At 38.1% G+C, this 16,132-nt stretch overlaps 1 protein-coding gene across 10 annotated transcripts in view; it reads left to right on the forward strand.

Moving 5' to 3' along the window:
- Positions 1-16,132, forward strand: part of PLSCR4 (phospholipid scramblase 4) — a 138,767-nt gene that overhangs the window by 114,063 nt on the left and 8,572 nt on the right. For 9 of the 10 annotated variants that reach the window (XM_045503373.1, XM_045503374.1, XM_045503370.1 and 6 more), the window contains 4 exons: positions 1,475-1,502; positions 2,589-2,699; positions 11,727-11,962; positions 15,773-15,815. In XM_045503373.1, the coding sequence (XP_045359329.1) occupies positions 1,496-1,502; positions 2,589-2,699; positions 11,727-11,962; positions 15,773-15,815 (397 nt within the window). In that variant the 5' untranslated portion in view covers positions 1,475-1,495. Of the gene's footprint in view, positions 1-1,474; positions 1,503-1,980; positions 2,034-2,588; positions 2,700-11,726; positions 11,963-15,772; positions 15,816-16,132 lie in introns of those variants that run through there. The other variant, XM_045503376.1, reaches the window with a different exon arrangement.

The raw sequence follows: 16,132 nt of genomic DNA on the forward strand, positions 1-16,132 counted from the left end.
GTATTCCGAACTCAGTGCCACCTCAGGGCCTTTGCACATATTTCCTGTTGTCCTACAACTCTCTTCCTACATTTTTAGTGTAATGCCGCCTTTTGTAGTTCAAATAGCTCAAAGTTACCTCCTGGGAGAGGCTTTCCCTGAACCTCCTGGGACTGCCATCCATGTTTTTCCTGAACTGTTTACTTTGTTTCTTTATAATTGTACTACCTCAGTTTAATCTGAAATATTTGTTAAGGTGTTTTTAATCTCATGGCACTAATAGGATCTCCGGCATGATGGGCAACTGTTTCTCTGGTTTATTACTGTATTTTCAACATCTATAGTAGTGCGTACACAATAGGTGCTCAGTAAATATTTGTTGAATTAATACAAAACTTAGTGAAATGTAATTCACTTTACAAACGCAATTACAAATGTAATTGAATTTGTAATTGAAAAATACAAATGAATTACAAATGTAATTCAAATTACAAAATGTAATTTTTGTAGGCAAAAATCACAAAATGGAGCATCCGGGTGGCTCATTTGGTTAAGTATCTGATGATCTCACGGTTGTGAGACTGAGACCTGCATCAAGCTGCACATTGAGCATAAAGTCTGCTTGGGACTCTCTCTGCCCCTCCCTCGCTTGCTCACATGTGTGTGCTCTCTCAAATTAAATAAATAAACTTAAAAAAACCCCACAAAACCTGTTACTTGTATTACTAAGTAATAATGTATATATAAGTTGGTGTAAATATATTAGAGCTTTAAAACATTTTATTTTTAGTACTCATTAGAACTCTTCAAAAATGTCAGCCAGGTATATAGGTCTTTTGTGAACACATTATTATGATTTATCTCAAATGTAAATTATGTGACTATCTAAAAGTAAATTTAAATTTACTATCTGTATCTAAATTTAAACTTATGTATTTGACATGTTTTTAGGTCTCACTCCACTAGAATATAAGCTTCAGGAGTGCCCATCGGGTTTGCCGCTATACTTTCTTTATTTTCCTCTATTTTAATTCCAGTATAGTTCACATACAGTGTTATATTAGTTTCATACTGCTATATTTTCAACATCCATAATAGTGCCTGATACATAATAGGTGCTCACTAAGTATTTGTTGAATTGATGAAGGAATGAATGAAAGCTAACTGACAGCTAAAAAAATTACAGATCTTTACATGTATCACTAAGTCGTAATAGTAACCATACATATATCTTAAAGTATTAAAATGTTTTATTTTGGGGGTGCCTGGGTTGGCTCAGTCGGTTAAACGTCCAACTTTGGCTCAGGTCTTGATCTCACAGTTCGTGAGTTTGAGCCCCACTTTGGGCTGTCTGCTGTCAGCACCGAGCCTGCTTCACAGCCTGCTTCAGATCCTCTGTCCCCTTCTCTCTGCCTCTCCCCTGCTCATCCTCTCTCTCTCTCTCTCTCTCTCTCTCTCAAAATAAATAAACTTAAAAAAATGTTTTATTTTTCAGGACTAATTGGAATTCTTCAAAATGTCAGGTAAATTTTTATGAATAAATTTTAATATGCTTTATTTTCAAATGTGAATTGTGTGATTTTTTTCCTAAAAAATTGGAGTTTATTTTCTTTTGAGGTTTATTTATTTATTTATTTTTAGCATTTGGAGAAAACATGTATATGTTCATTTATACATGTGAACATTTCTGTCTACCTTTGGCAGAAAAGGATTAAAAGGGAGTTATGTGGGCACGTATGTACTGAAAGATCTCTCAAATATGTGGGGAAAATAAAGTAAAGGAAACAAAAGTAAGAAAGTAAGTCTGCAAAGAGGGGTATAATCTTAATTAACCTGTGGTGACAGTCTGCCCGCATAGAGGAGGGCTCAAAAGCAGGCCTGCATTTCCCAGCAATGCAGGAGATGACAGACGGCAAGAAACACCACATTTATGGGACTTGGGCTTTTCTTGCAATAAAAGTCAGTTGGTGAAGAGATTCAGAATTTTTCCTCGTAGGGAATACAAGGAGACATTTCTCTGATTGCAACAAGAGGACAAGATAGCGTCATGGAAAGTGAGTTCAGTTCCTCCCTTGCAGTATTTACAGCAAGCAAGGTTGCTTTTACTGGAGAGGTAGATTAAACCACCTCTAAATGAGTTTTGTGTGGTACCACTGCATTGTAAGCCATTACGTATTTATCATGTTATGTTTTGAATTTATTTAAACACAGTCATTTTCCAAAAGAGGTTAGGGAAAAAATAAGATTCACTCTATATATGACTGTGTTCTCCATAACATACAGTGGGGAAAACAGTTTTTGCAAATGTGCAAGGAGTTCAAGTAGGTGGGAATCAGCATGAAGTCAGCCAGACCACTAACGTAAAAGTGTGTTGCTTTGATCATAGCACAATGTGAATAATCGCTTAGTTTTTTTTTTTTAATCTATAGTCAGCCTGAAAATTCATCAATACATATTAAGAGGTTAAAAGCTAATATACATAAAGAATCATGTGTCTTTAAAATATAGTAGTGTGTTTCATAGTTAGATTCATGGATAAGAAAAAATGAATATATTGTTATTACATTATCACTTCCATTGTAAATCATGTCCCCTCTCCCTTTCCCAAGGTGTGGTCCCCACAGCCCCTGAGCAACCTGCAGATGAGAAGGACAATCAGATAAAGTCTCCTGATCAAAGGCCTGATGCACCTCCTGACTATAATTCCCATTTTGTACCAGGTGAGTTAAATATTCAGAAAGGTTCTTTTCACCTCTCCAGAAAATGATAATAGTTAAGATTGCTTTTAAGAGTAATTAATTGAGTGATTCAGTAAATAAGTATTGGAAGCTTCCAGGGTGCCAAGTAGTTTACCAGATGTCAATTAGAATATATTTGTAGGCTACTGAGGAAGGAGGTTGTACAAATCCTGATGGCATTCTCTTTGCTCCGTTATGAAAACATGAAGATGTTGTAGGGCCAAGATGACAGTAACTGGCTCTAACAAGGATTTGAGGGAAGACCTAACTGAGGAAGTCAAATTTTTCTGGCTTGCTGAGGAGTTTCTCACTCAAAGAAAAGGAGGAAGGAACCATGTCTGGCAGAAAGAATTATCTGTACATGGCTAACAGGCACATGAAAAAATGCTCCACATCACTCATCATCAGGGAAATACAAATCAAAACCACAAGGAGATACCACCTCACACCTATCAGAATGGCTAACACGAACAACTCAGGCAATTATAGATGTTGGCAAGGATGTGGAGAAAGGGGATCTCTTTTGCACTGCTGGTGGGAATGCGGACTGGTGCAGCCACTCTGGAAAACAGTATGGAGGTTCCTCAAAAAGGTAAAAATAGAACTATCCTACGACCCAGCAATTGCACTACTAGGTATGTATCCCAGGGATACAGGTGTGCTGTTTTGAAGGGACACATGCACCCCTGTGTTTATAGCAGCACTATCAACAGTAGCCAAAGTATGGAAAGAGCCCAAATGTCCATTGACGGATGAATGGATAAAGAAGATGTGGTGTATATATACAATGGAGTATTACTCGGCAATCAAAAAGAATTAAATCTTGCCATTGGCAACTACGTGGATGGAACTGGAGGGTATTATGCTAAGTGAAATAAGTCAGAGGAAAACAAATATATGACTTCACTCATATGAGGACTTTAAGATACAAAACAGATGAACATAAGGGAAGGGAAGCAAAAATAATATAAAAACAGGGCGGGGGACAAAAACATAAGAGACTCTTAAATACAGAGAACAAACAGGGTTGCTGGAGGGGCTATGGGGGGGGTGGGCTAAATGGGCAAGAGACATTAAGGAAGACACTTGTTGGGATGAGCACTGGGTGTTATACATAGGGGATGAATCACTGGAATCTACTCCTGAAAACATTATTGTATTTATGCTAACTAAGCTAACTAACTTGGATGTAAATTAAAAAAAAAAAAAAAAAAAGAACTATCTGTACAAAAGCATGAGGTTATGAAGGTCCAGTATGAGACATGCATGGGACAAATGCAAGAGAAATGGAGGTAAATGGCCTTGGGTGCTAAGGAGTTATACTAATATCTTTAGAAGTCTGAATTTACTTGTTGGTGACTCAATGAAATGGATGCTCATAATGTTAGTAGAAATTTGAGTTATTATAGTCTTTTTAGAAAGTGGGGCACCTGGGTGGCTCATTTGGTTAAGCATCAAACTAACTGGTTTCAGGTCAGGTCTTGATCTCGTGGTTTGTGAGTTCGAGCTGTGCACCAGGCTCTGTGCTAACAGCATGGGGCCTGCTTGGGATTCTCTCTCTCTCTCTCTCTCTCTCTCTCTCTCTCTCTCTCCCTCTCTCCCTCCCCTGCTTGCACTCTATCAGTCTGTCTCAAAAATAAATAAACTTTAAAAAAGAAAGTAATTGGGCAATGTGTAAAATATTTCAAATTAGAAATACACTTACTTTTGAAGTAAGGAAGGAAATAGGATTCTACATAAATACATTTTAATGACTTAGAAAATGATGAAGTGTAGCAGTATTTCTTTTTTTAAATTTTTTTAAATCTTTATTTTTGAGAAAGAGAGAGAAGGGGAGAGGCAGAGAGAGAGAGAGAGACACAGAATCTGAAGCAGGCCCTAGGCTCTGAGCTGTCAGCAGGGAGCCCGATGAGGGGCTCGAACTCACAGACTGTGAGATCATGACCTGAGACGAAGTAGGACACTTAACCGACAGAGCCACCCAGGCACCCTGCAATATTTCTCTAAATATATATTTAAGTGTATATTTAGAGGTGGAAACCATTGAGTTAGTCTGTGAGAGAGGAGAAGAAACTTCAGTACCCACAGGATCATGGTAAAAATGTTGTTTTGGCTCTAGACACAAGATCCATGGAGCTCAGTTAAACCTTGAGATGTTTTCTGAAAACAGCAGGGTTTCCTTTTCCCCTTTCCCTCATAAATATGCATGTTGTGTAGATCTGGTCCAATATAACCCCTCATTACTAGCTCAACTCCTAAGTCCACAATGTTGACAGTTCTAAATTATAATCATGCTATATCTGACCATTTCTCTAAATTTACTTCAGTGACTGTCAACATGATCTACATAATCTATCTTTGAGAGAGCTTGAGCAGGGGAGAGGCAGAGAGAGAAAGGGAGAGAGAAAATCCCAAACAGACTCTGCATTGTCAGCTCAGAGCCTGATGTGGGGCTGGAATCCACAAACTGTGAGACCATGACTTGAGCTGAAACCAAAAGTCGGACGCTTAACTGACTGAGCCACCCAGGCATCCCTCTACCATTTTTAAGAAACATTGATTGTAACCATGTTCTGCTCATCTGAGAAAGTGTCTTTTCCTCTGTATCAAAAAAAAAAATTAGCAAGAGAGTAGGATATGTCATTTAAATCAAATGACTAGATAAATTGAAAAACATTATCTAGTAGCGTATACAACTGAATTTTCAGTTATGAAATATAGTAACAAAAATTCATTGTGATCGCCACCTAGTGGCTGAATTATGTACTTAATCTATGATGACAGATGCAAATTAGATCCCTGTAATTAACATGAAGGAACTTGAACTACTATAAAGTATTTGTCTTTAATGCCCTTAATTCCTTTGACTTTAAGCCTCCCTTAGCCCCCACCCATATCAGTCTCCTGTGGTCTGAACTTGCATTTCCACCTGCCTGTAGACCACTTCCCCTGGAAGGACCCCAGATCTCAAGCTAAGTGATCTGCAATAAAGCTTGGGCGTCTTGCTCTGGAACACATTCCCTGTATTCTTTCTCTCTTCTGGAGGCCACAGGGACCCATGTCAGAATGTGAGAATCTTTCCTCATATCCAGTCTGTTACTGAGATGGGACTGTCCATTCATTGTTGCTTATTAGACTTCCTACATTGCCTTCTTTCGGCCCTCCCACAGCAGGCACCTCCTGCCTAACCTAACCTCATCCACAAAGGGTCCAAGTGTAAGTCTGATCACTTCACTTTCTCTTTTATTGGCGTACGGTTTAGGTTCTTTGAACAGCATATAGATCCTTCATAATCATCACTCCCTCCTTCCTTTCTAGCCTTGTCTGCTCAGTCTCCATACATAACCTTGCCCCCCCTGCAATTATGGGTTTCCCCTGTGCAGCTGTTCATTTCACACCTACTCCCTGCATAAAACCTTTGCCCATTGTGGAGGTGCCGGCTGGGTCTAACCTGTCAGCACTAGCCCCACAGGGTACCTCCTCTGCCTAGGCTAGGCACTGCTCCTCTATAATCTCTTCGCACACTGTGAATCCACGTCTGATCGCACAAGTTACTTGCTTCATGATAACCATTCACTTTTTATTTTTTAATCTGTGTATTTAACACAGAACTGAACGTCCTTGAAGACAGATGTGTCTTTCTACCTCTTTCTGTTTCTAGCAGCAGGCACAGCAGCACGTCCTTGAAATGGGCTTGTGGCATGTTTCCCAAATAAAGGAATGCTTGATTTATTTCATAGCCTTGTTCTCAGTGAGTATTGGAAGAAATAGTTCTACAATTCATGATGCTCATGAGTGGGGTTTTTGTGAGTAACCAAAATGTCCCAGACTTCATGAGCTTCAGAAGCCACTCTCCCCTTTAATTCCCAACTCACCAGAATCTGATGCTCTGTCCAATTTGCCTTGCTCAAAAAGTGTCATCTTTCTTTATTTCTCATCCCAGACAACTTCTGGAAGTTTGGGGGAGTGTCCCTTCCTGGTGGTGGTTGGTCTCGTCAGCATTGGCAGACCCCAGACCACAGCTTTGCCTCTATGCTGGTCACCTCTCACTCTTTCTGAAGCCAGCTTTCTGCTAGCTAAGCTGTTTTTTCCTGTACCATGACATCCCACAGGAGGGGTGTGTGTGTGTGTGTGTGTGTGTGTGTGTGTGTGTGTGTGTGTGTGTGTACAAAACTTAAGGCCTAAAAAAAACAGCTCTTCCAGTCTATAGTGCCAAGGCCATCCATAGAGTCCTGTTTTGGATGTTCCCAGCCTCTACCTAGCCTTTGATCTAAAGGGAGTATTTTAATTAAGGGGGCATCTGCAGTCAGAATGCTTGAGTTTTAATTCTGACTCTGTCACATATTGACACCATTGATTCTTTAGGAAGTTACTTAACCTCCTTATGCCTCAATTTCTTCCTCTGTAAATTCAGGATCATGATAGTCCCTACCATAGAAGGGTGATGTCAAGTAGTTAGAACAGTGCCTGGAACATAATAAAGCTCAGTAAGTATTAACTATTCTCCCTCTTATATAAATAGTAAACATAGTTTCCTCTAACAGGAGTTCCTTCCTAGGGTGCATGGTGTTCAGTACCTGGTTCTCTGGGCTCTCTGAGAGAGAGTACTCTCCACCTTAACCTGATCTTTCAAATCTTTTAATTCTGTAAGAGTGACCTTTTCAAAGAACAGCTACTAAGGGACTGTTTCCATTTTTCAGGAAATATCAGTCCCTGCCCTACACAGCTGTGTGGCATTGCTTTTTGATAACAAAAAGATACCGATTCCCCAGTCTGTAGACCCACAGTGCCCAACGCCTGGGTTACTTTGGGAAATAGGACACCATCAGTGGGGCTTCAACATCACAGCCCAAGCTTAACTATCTTCATCTTGTTCCCTTTAGCATACTTACTTAGACATAAGGTGAATCCTGCCTTCTAACACTCCTTGCTGTCTTTTGTACCAACATCTAGTAATTTTTGAGCACATGTATAAGAAAACACAGATACATGCATATATGCACATTATAAGCAGTAATTTAATAAATAGCAATTTTCAGAGAGACACTTAGTTTAACCTATATTTAGATAAGATTTGTTTTTTGCCTTTGAGGAGAGTATCCACAAAACTATTTCTAACCATGGTGAAAACAAACTTCTATGCATCATAGTTTTGTAACGTTGTCTCCATTTTTTCCATTCTAGAATAGAATCTTTTCTTTCTTTACATTGGTTAAACAAAAGGGTCTTTAAATCACTGGCTTTCGAACATTCTTTTTTTTTAATTTCTTTTCTTTCTTTTTAAAGTAATGTCTACACCCAATGTGGGGCTCAAACTCACAACCCCAAGATCAAGAGTCCTATGCTGTACTGACTGAATCATCCAAGTGCCCCCTCAAGCATTCTGGATGACAACCTACTATGACCCACAGTAAATATATATAAATATATATGTAAATATATAAATATATAAATATATATATATAAATAAATATACACACACGTATATGTATATATGTAACAATATTTATATAATATTTATTATATATACGCTATATATAACATTTCAAGCAGTACTCAGTTCAGTGAGTATACAGCATACAGGCAATACAGTTTGATTTTTTTCTTTTTTACTTTATTCTAATGTAGTAAATCTTATTTTAAAAATTGCAATTGTGAATCATTAAATTGATTTTACAGCCCAGTAATGTATGTACAGATTGTAAAATGCTGTATTAAAACAATGTTTCTCAGTTGTTAAGAATTAATGAAATAGCTATACCTACATAAGAGAAAATATACCTTAAGGCAATAATTGTTAATAGAGTTTAAGAACATTTTATAACAGAAGTGTCAGTCCATCAAGAAGACATAACGATTGTATACATCTAAAAACAGAGCTCCAGAATATATGAAGCAAAAATTGACATAATTAAATGGCAAAATAGACAATTCAATAAATACCAGTTGGAGACTGCAGTACCCCACTTACAGTCATGGATAGAACAACTAAGCAGCAGATGAAAGGAACTGGAGGCTGTAAACAATATTATAAAGCGAACTAAACATAGACATATATAGAACTGTCTACCCAACAGCAATAGAATATACATTCTTCTCAAGTGCACATAGGACATTCTCTAGGATAGAGCTACTGATTAAGCCATAAAACAAATCCCAATAAATTTAAAACAACTGAAATCATATAGATTTCACAATGGACTAAAGTTAGTAATCAATAAAAATAGAAGGAAATTTGGGAAATCTGAGGAAATTGACACACCCTTAAATAACCAAGAGCAAAAAAAAAAAAATCACAGGAGAAATTGGAAGATACTTTGAGATAAATGAAACCACAATATACCAAAGCTTATGGGATATAACTAAAACAGCTTAGAAATTTGTAGCTATCAACATCTACATTAAAAAGGAGGAGGGGCACCTAGGTGGCTCACTTGGTTAAGCGTTCAACTTTGGCTCAGGTCATGATTTCACAGTTCATGAGTTCCAGCCCTGCATCAGGCTCTGTGCTGACAGCTCAGAGCCTGGATCCTGCTTCAGATTCTGTGTCTCCCTCTCTCTCTGCCCCTCACCCACTCATACTTTATCTCTTTCTCTTTCAAAAATAAATAAACATTAGAAAACTTTTTTTTAAAAAAAGATCTCAAATCACCAACCCAACTTTCCACCTTAGAAAGAAGCCAAACCTTAAGTAGGAGGTAATAATAGAATTTAAAGTAGAGGTAAATAAAATAGTGAAAAAGAAAAGCAGTGGGCCACATGGACAAAACCAAAAGTTGGATCTTTGAAAATATCAACAAATAGAAATCTTAAGCCAGACTGACCAAGAAAAAACATAGATTCAAAATATTAAAATCAAGAATGAAAATGGAGACATTACTAAAAAGCTTACAAAAATGTAAATGTATTGTAAAAGAATACTGTGAACAATTGTATACCAACAAACTAGAAAACCTGAAGAAATAGATTCCTAGAAATATACGAACAACTGAAAGTGGCTCCAAGAAGAAATAGAAAACCTGAATGGAGCTATATAGCAAGTAAAGAGATTGAATTAGTCATTTAAAAATTTCTGATGGGGTGCCTGGGTGGCTCTGTCAGTTAAGTAACAGACTCTTGATCACAGCTCAGGTCATGATCTTACTGTTCATGAGTTCAAGCCCCACGTAGGGCTCTCTGCTGACAGTGTGGAGCCTGCTTGGGACTCTCTCTCTCTCCTGCTCTCTGTGCCCCTCCTCCCCCTTGCACATGTGCACGCATGTACACTCTGTCTCTCTCTCTCAAAATAAATATTTAAAAAAAAATTCTGACAAAGCCTAGGCCTGGACACCTTCGTTAGTGAATTCTACCAAATGCTTAATGAAGATTTTAATACCAGTCCTTTACAAGAAACAGAGCAGTGAACACTTCCCAATTCATTCTGTGAGGCCAGTATTGCCCTATTAGCAAAATCAGAAGAAGACTACAGAAAACCATAGACTAATATTCCTTATAAATATAGATGTAAAAATGCTCCACAAAATACTAACAATGTAGTAACCAAATCTAACAATATGTGGTAGGAATTATTACCATGGCCAAGTGCAGTTTATCCCAAATATGAGATAAAGTTGGTTTGTCATATGAAAATCAGTCCGTGTATGTACCATATTAATGGAATATTACTACAAAAATCATATGGTCATATCGGTAGATAGAGAAAAAACATTTGACAAAATGAAACATCCCGCATGATAAAAAACACTCAACAAACTAGGGATAGGAGGGAACTTCCTCAACCTAATAAAAGTCATCTATGAAAAACCCACAGCTTAACATCATGCTTAATAGCAAAAGCTGAAAGTGTTTCTCCTAAGGTCAAGAGCAAGACGATATCTCTTCATGCCACTTCTATTCAACATTGTGTGGAGGTTTTAGCCAGGACAGTTTGGCAAGGAAAAGTAATAAAAGTCATGCACATTGGAAAGGAAGAAGCAAACCTATTTCTGTTTGCAGATGACATGATCTTATATATAGAAAATCATAAGGAATACACACATACACGTACACACGCACACACAATTAGCACTAATAAATGAGTTCAGCAGTAGGAGTATTAACCAGTGAATTTTCACTTTGGAAAACAGCGTGGCCGTTTCTTCTGAAAGTTAAGGCTAGTTTCACTCCTAGGTGTATACTCAAGAACTAAAAACTTAGGTTCACACCAAAACTTGTACACTAATTTCACAGCAGCGTTATTTACAAAAGCCAAAAAGTAGAAATGACCCAAATGTCCATTGGCTGATTAATGGATACATAAAATGTGCTATGTCCATGCAACGGAATATTACTCGGCGATAAAAGGAATCAAGTACTAGTCCATGCTACCACATGGTCACTTGAACCTTGATAACATTATGGGAAGTGAAGGAGACCTGACACACAGGCTATATGTTACATTATTTCATTTATATGACATGTCCAGATTAGGCAAATCTGTAGTGACAGTGGTTTCCGCGGGCTGGGGCAGAAGATAGGGAATGACTGCTAATGGGTATAGATTTTCTTTGTGGGGTGATGCAACTGTTCTGGAATGATAGAGCCATCATTAAAAGCACTCCTTTGAGTTACTATCTCAATGACCTTAATAACATCAGTGTACAGTGCCAGTTATGTGCTAGGTCTTGGGCTAAGCCCACTATAACCTAATGAAGTAGGTATATTATTGATATCTCCAAAGGAGGAACCTAATACAGAGAGAGGCCAACACATTACTTGGTGTTTCAGATCTTGTTTCTGTACCTTTGTGTAGCATAATTGTCTTCTAAGGTTTAAGAAGATTAAATGAGGTAATATGTGAAGCCCCTGAGTACATTGTTGGTACATGGTACACATTCAGAAAATGGGTCATGTTTTATTCTTAAGTAGATGTTGTGGGATACCTGTCTTTGTTATGGAAAAGGCCATTCTAACTTCTGCTGTGTTATAGTGTTAATAGTGTATAACACTTCCATTTGTTTTTGGATACAGGACCCCCTGGACCGGCTGTCCCTGCACCTGCAGGCTACGCAGGAGGCTTGCCTATGGGATACAACAGCCCACAGCAGCCCGGTACCTTCTTCTCGTACCAGCCAGCTGGTGGTGCCCATCCTATCCGGTACCAGCCTGGCAAATACCATATGTCAAATCAGCCTGTTTCAGTAACATGGATGCCAGGGCCTCCTCCTATACCAAACTGTCCTCCTGGTCTGGAATACTTAACCCAGGTAGTCCTCACAAATCCAAATGATGATCTTATGAAGTATGATTGGGGATCCGACAAGAAGAGATACAAAGCTAAATAGAGTAGATGAAAGTGACAGGTCAGTGATGACAGAGGTCCAGTTTGTGAGACCATGGGAGTTGTGGTACTCATTTCAGAAATATGAAGGGGAAATGAGGAATACAGGAATGTATTTGGTGGGATCAGCATGGTTTTCTGAAGGATGTATGTTGAATTTTAAGATTTGCAAGGTGTCCTGTTGAAGGCGGTTTCAAAAACAGGACTAGAGGAAAAACTATCAAAGATGCCAATTCTCATTTGCATAGAAGTGAAGAGTTAACACCAGGAAAAACAACATCAAAGAGAACAGAACAGACCGTGAGTGAATCACTGGGGGTCTCTGCCCATCCTTTTTTCTCATAACCCCTGATTGTCATTAGCCACTCCCTGCCACCCTCCAAACATAAAATGTAAATCAAAAGAGGAAACCTACCAAGGGTTTTGCTTCAGGCCAAGTTCCAGAGGATCTCTTCCCACAACACAGTGAATTCTTATTTTCCACCTCTATGCACATTCTGGAGGCACCAGGGTATCCAGATCAGAAACTGGGGCAGTACGTCAAATCAGTGTTCCAAATGGTGTTTTTAAAACCACATGTCAGAAACTCAAAAATATTGCTTAGTGAAAATAAGATAAAGCTAGTATTGGAAATAACTTAGAACCTATTGAATCATGTTTGATTTTAGAAAAAGGAAGGGCGCCTGGCCGCTCAATCTGTTAAGCATCTGACTCTTGATCTCAACTCAGGTCATGGTCTCCTGGTACATGGGTTCGAGCCCCACATCAGGTTCTGCACTGACAATGCGGAACCTGCTTGGGATTCTCTCTCTCTGTCTGTCTCTCTCTGCCCTTCCCTCACTTGTGCACTCTCTCTCTGTCTCTCTCTCAAAAATAAATAAATAAACTTAAAAAAAAAGACATATCATATAACTTCACTCATATGTGGAATTTAAGATACAAAAAAGATGAACATAAGGGAAGGGAAGCAAAAATAATACATAAAGAGGGAGGGGAACAAAACAGAAGAGACTCTTAAACACAGAGAACAAACAGGGTTGCTGGAGGGGCTGTGGGTGGAAAGATGCGCTAAATGGGGAGGGGGCATTAAGGAAGACACTTGTTGGGATGAGAACTGGGTGTTATATGTAGGGGATGAATCCCTGGAATCTACTTCTGAAATCATTAATACACTATGTGCTAACTAACTTGGATGCAAATTAAAAATAAATAAGTAAATAAAGACATTATGAAATACTTTATAAGCAAGGGGCTTGCCAGTTCAACACATGTCTCCCCACGTAACCAACCAAATACTCCTTGGAGTTGATGTGTTTCTCTTTTCCATTTTATATATTTACAGGGACCTTCTGAATCCTGTGCATTGAGAACCATAGGTACAGTGTTATAGTGTTGATATTTCAAAGTCAAAACAGTTGGATCACAAAAACTGAGACTTCACATGAGCCAAAAATTTTATTCAGTTTTTGTTTTGGCAAAATATTGACAAACTGCAGCACCAGTCATTCAAGTACAGTGGTAGAGTAAACCCCTACATTATTTCAGAAGCTTAAAAAATGCTTTATAGTTAATCACGTTTTAAAAGTTCCTTTTTTATACTAGATGATAAGTATAGAAATTGTCCTTAGAAATCCAAGATCTGCAGTCATTTCTCTTTTTTAAATGTATAACTTTAATTTTGTTCATCTAAATATTAAAAAACAGTTTCTTAATTTCTTCTATTCTGACAGAAGTTAACACATTTTATGAATTCTGTTTCTTCAGGTTTGTTTTGAATTAAAAAAAAATAAGTGAGAAAGGAAACAAAACAGGTTTAGAGACAGACCAACCTGGTTTTAAATTCTAGCTGTCGTTCCTCCTCACTCTGCAGCCTTCAATAACTTCTATAACCTGTTGGTGCTTGAATTTCATCATCAATAAAATAGTACTAGCAATACATACCTTATTGGTTTGTTAGGAGAATTTTTAAGAAGGAAAGCTTTATACTGTGCTTATTATTTTTGGCACACAGGGTCCATCCAACAGGTGGTAGCTGTGTGGATGTTATTAGTGGAAACACTTTGTATGCAAACAGCCCTTCATTGCTTTATCATTTTCCTTATCCTATCCTTTTTGCAGTCTCCTGTGCAGATTCCATGAATCATTATCGGGACTCTCAATACTCTGGAGCATCCAAAGTAGCAGGATTATATTCTTTCTAGAGGGTTGGTGTGGCCAGTGACTCCACCAATTTGTTAGAGAACTGCTCCTTAACAGCCATAGTGTCTTCTGGACAAACTTCTTTTATATTAACAGGCATTATTTCTTTAGAATATTGTACTCAGCAGTGGATGCTTTTTATCAACAGTATTTTGACTTTTAATTCTGGATTTTTAAAGGAACTATAAACCATCTTAGTGACCACTTTTGGTATTTTATAAGATGTGTTTACACCCCCTCACTGGATTGTGTTTTTATATCAGAAAAATTTTTTAATGAAGGAAGAGTTGTATCCTTTCCATACCCTCTGTAATCAGTTAAACACCACAAAACATTTATGTCTGGTTATTTTTAACTTTCTTTATTACCACATTCACGTATACTTTTATTAGCCATTGTATTCAATTAATATTCGGTGAAATATGACATTTCAGGCGATATTCTGGTCTCAGGGATTAGGAATGATCTATATATCTAAAATTATATAGAGGGGGGTCTGGGTGGCTCAGTCAAGTGTCCCAACTTTGGCTCAGGTCATGATCTCACAGTGAGTTCAAGCCCTGCATTGGGCTCTACATTGAAAATGCTTCGGATCCTCTGTCTCCCTCTCTCTTCCCTTCCCCAGCTCACTCGTGCACACACACACACGCTCTCTCTCTCTCTCTCTCTCTCTCTCTCTCTCAAAAATAAATAAACGTTTAAAAATTAAAAATAAAATTATATAGATGTGATTACTCTGTCCTCAAAGAAGTTTCTTCTTTTCTGCTAGAATATTCTTAACTCTATCAGGTAATGAGCCCAACAAACTGTCTGACTTTAGGGTGATTCCTAAGTGATATTAAGGTAGAAGTTTATCTAGTTGTTTTCCCAGCTCCCTTTTCAAGAGATCCCATCCCAGAATGTTTCCTCCCCTTTGCCCTAATCCTAATCACATGCTTCCAGCCCTTGTGGACCCTCTCCTTTAATTAAAGCGTGCACCTAGTGAAGACCCTGGCATTAGTAGCTCAAATGATTGGAAGTCAGGGTGTGAACATCTTCCAGAGGTACCTGTGAAAATAAGATAAAACTAGATACTCCTGTGTGAGGTCGCTGGCTGAGTTGCTTTCTGTAAGCCGCTGAGAAAATAGCCTACTGTGTGGTTGGTCCACATTAAACTGTCTTGAACTTCCCCAGCAATTCCAGTCTGTGAATGACGTGTCGATAAGACCAGTGAGTTGGGACTGAGCTAGAAACAATCTACGTCCACACAGCTTCTTCTGGATGCTGTGACTGCAGCAGGAAAATGATTTTCTGATATACCAGGCAACTGTTTGTCTTTTAACATAGAACTGGAGAACACTGGTTTTCCTGTGTTCCTCTGCGGAACAGGTGCAGACAGGCTACTTTCACTAATTTTTTTTTTTTATTCCATTCAATGCTGAAAAGATATTTTGGTATCAATTGATAACCTTTTCATACCCATCTCATCAGTTCCTTTTCTAACATTGATTTAATTCTGTGATTATTTTTTCCTAATTGCTTTGTTCTATCCCAACAGCTGGACACCATTCACGTCCTTCAGCATTTTGAGCCTCTGGAAAGTATGTATAATTTTGTTAGTGTTCAGCAGGTGGAAATTTGCATTACCCAATATCTTGTTCTTTATTTATATTGGTCATTTCTTAGTGGTTCAAAGTGAAAAGACTGTCTTCTTTTACCCTTTCAAAAAAGTAAGAAAGGGAATTATTTTGTATAATTTTATCTATTTATACATGATACATACATTCGTAGACTTGAAAAAGACTTACATTTTATCTGGTCAACCCCCATACCATATTCTACATATTCATCTTTAATGGAAGAGGAAAAGAAGGAGCCAGGACACTAAATGAGTTCGCCAGAGGCACCACAGTCAGCT

The sequence above is a fragment of the Leopardus geoffroyi genome, chromosome C2 (assembly GCF_018350155.1).
Source record: "Leopardus geoffroyi isolate Oge1 chromosome C2, O.geoffroyi_Oge1_pat1.0, whole genome shotgun sequence".
NCBI classification, from domain to species: Eukaryota; Metazoa; Chordata; class Mammalia; order Carnivora; family Felidae; genus Leopardus; species Leopardus geoffroyi.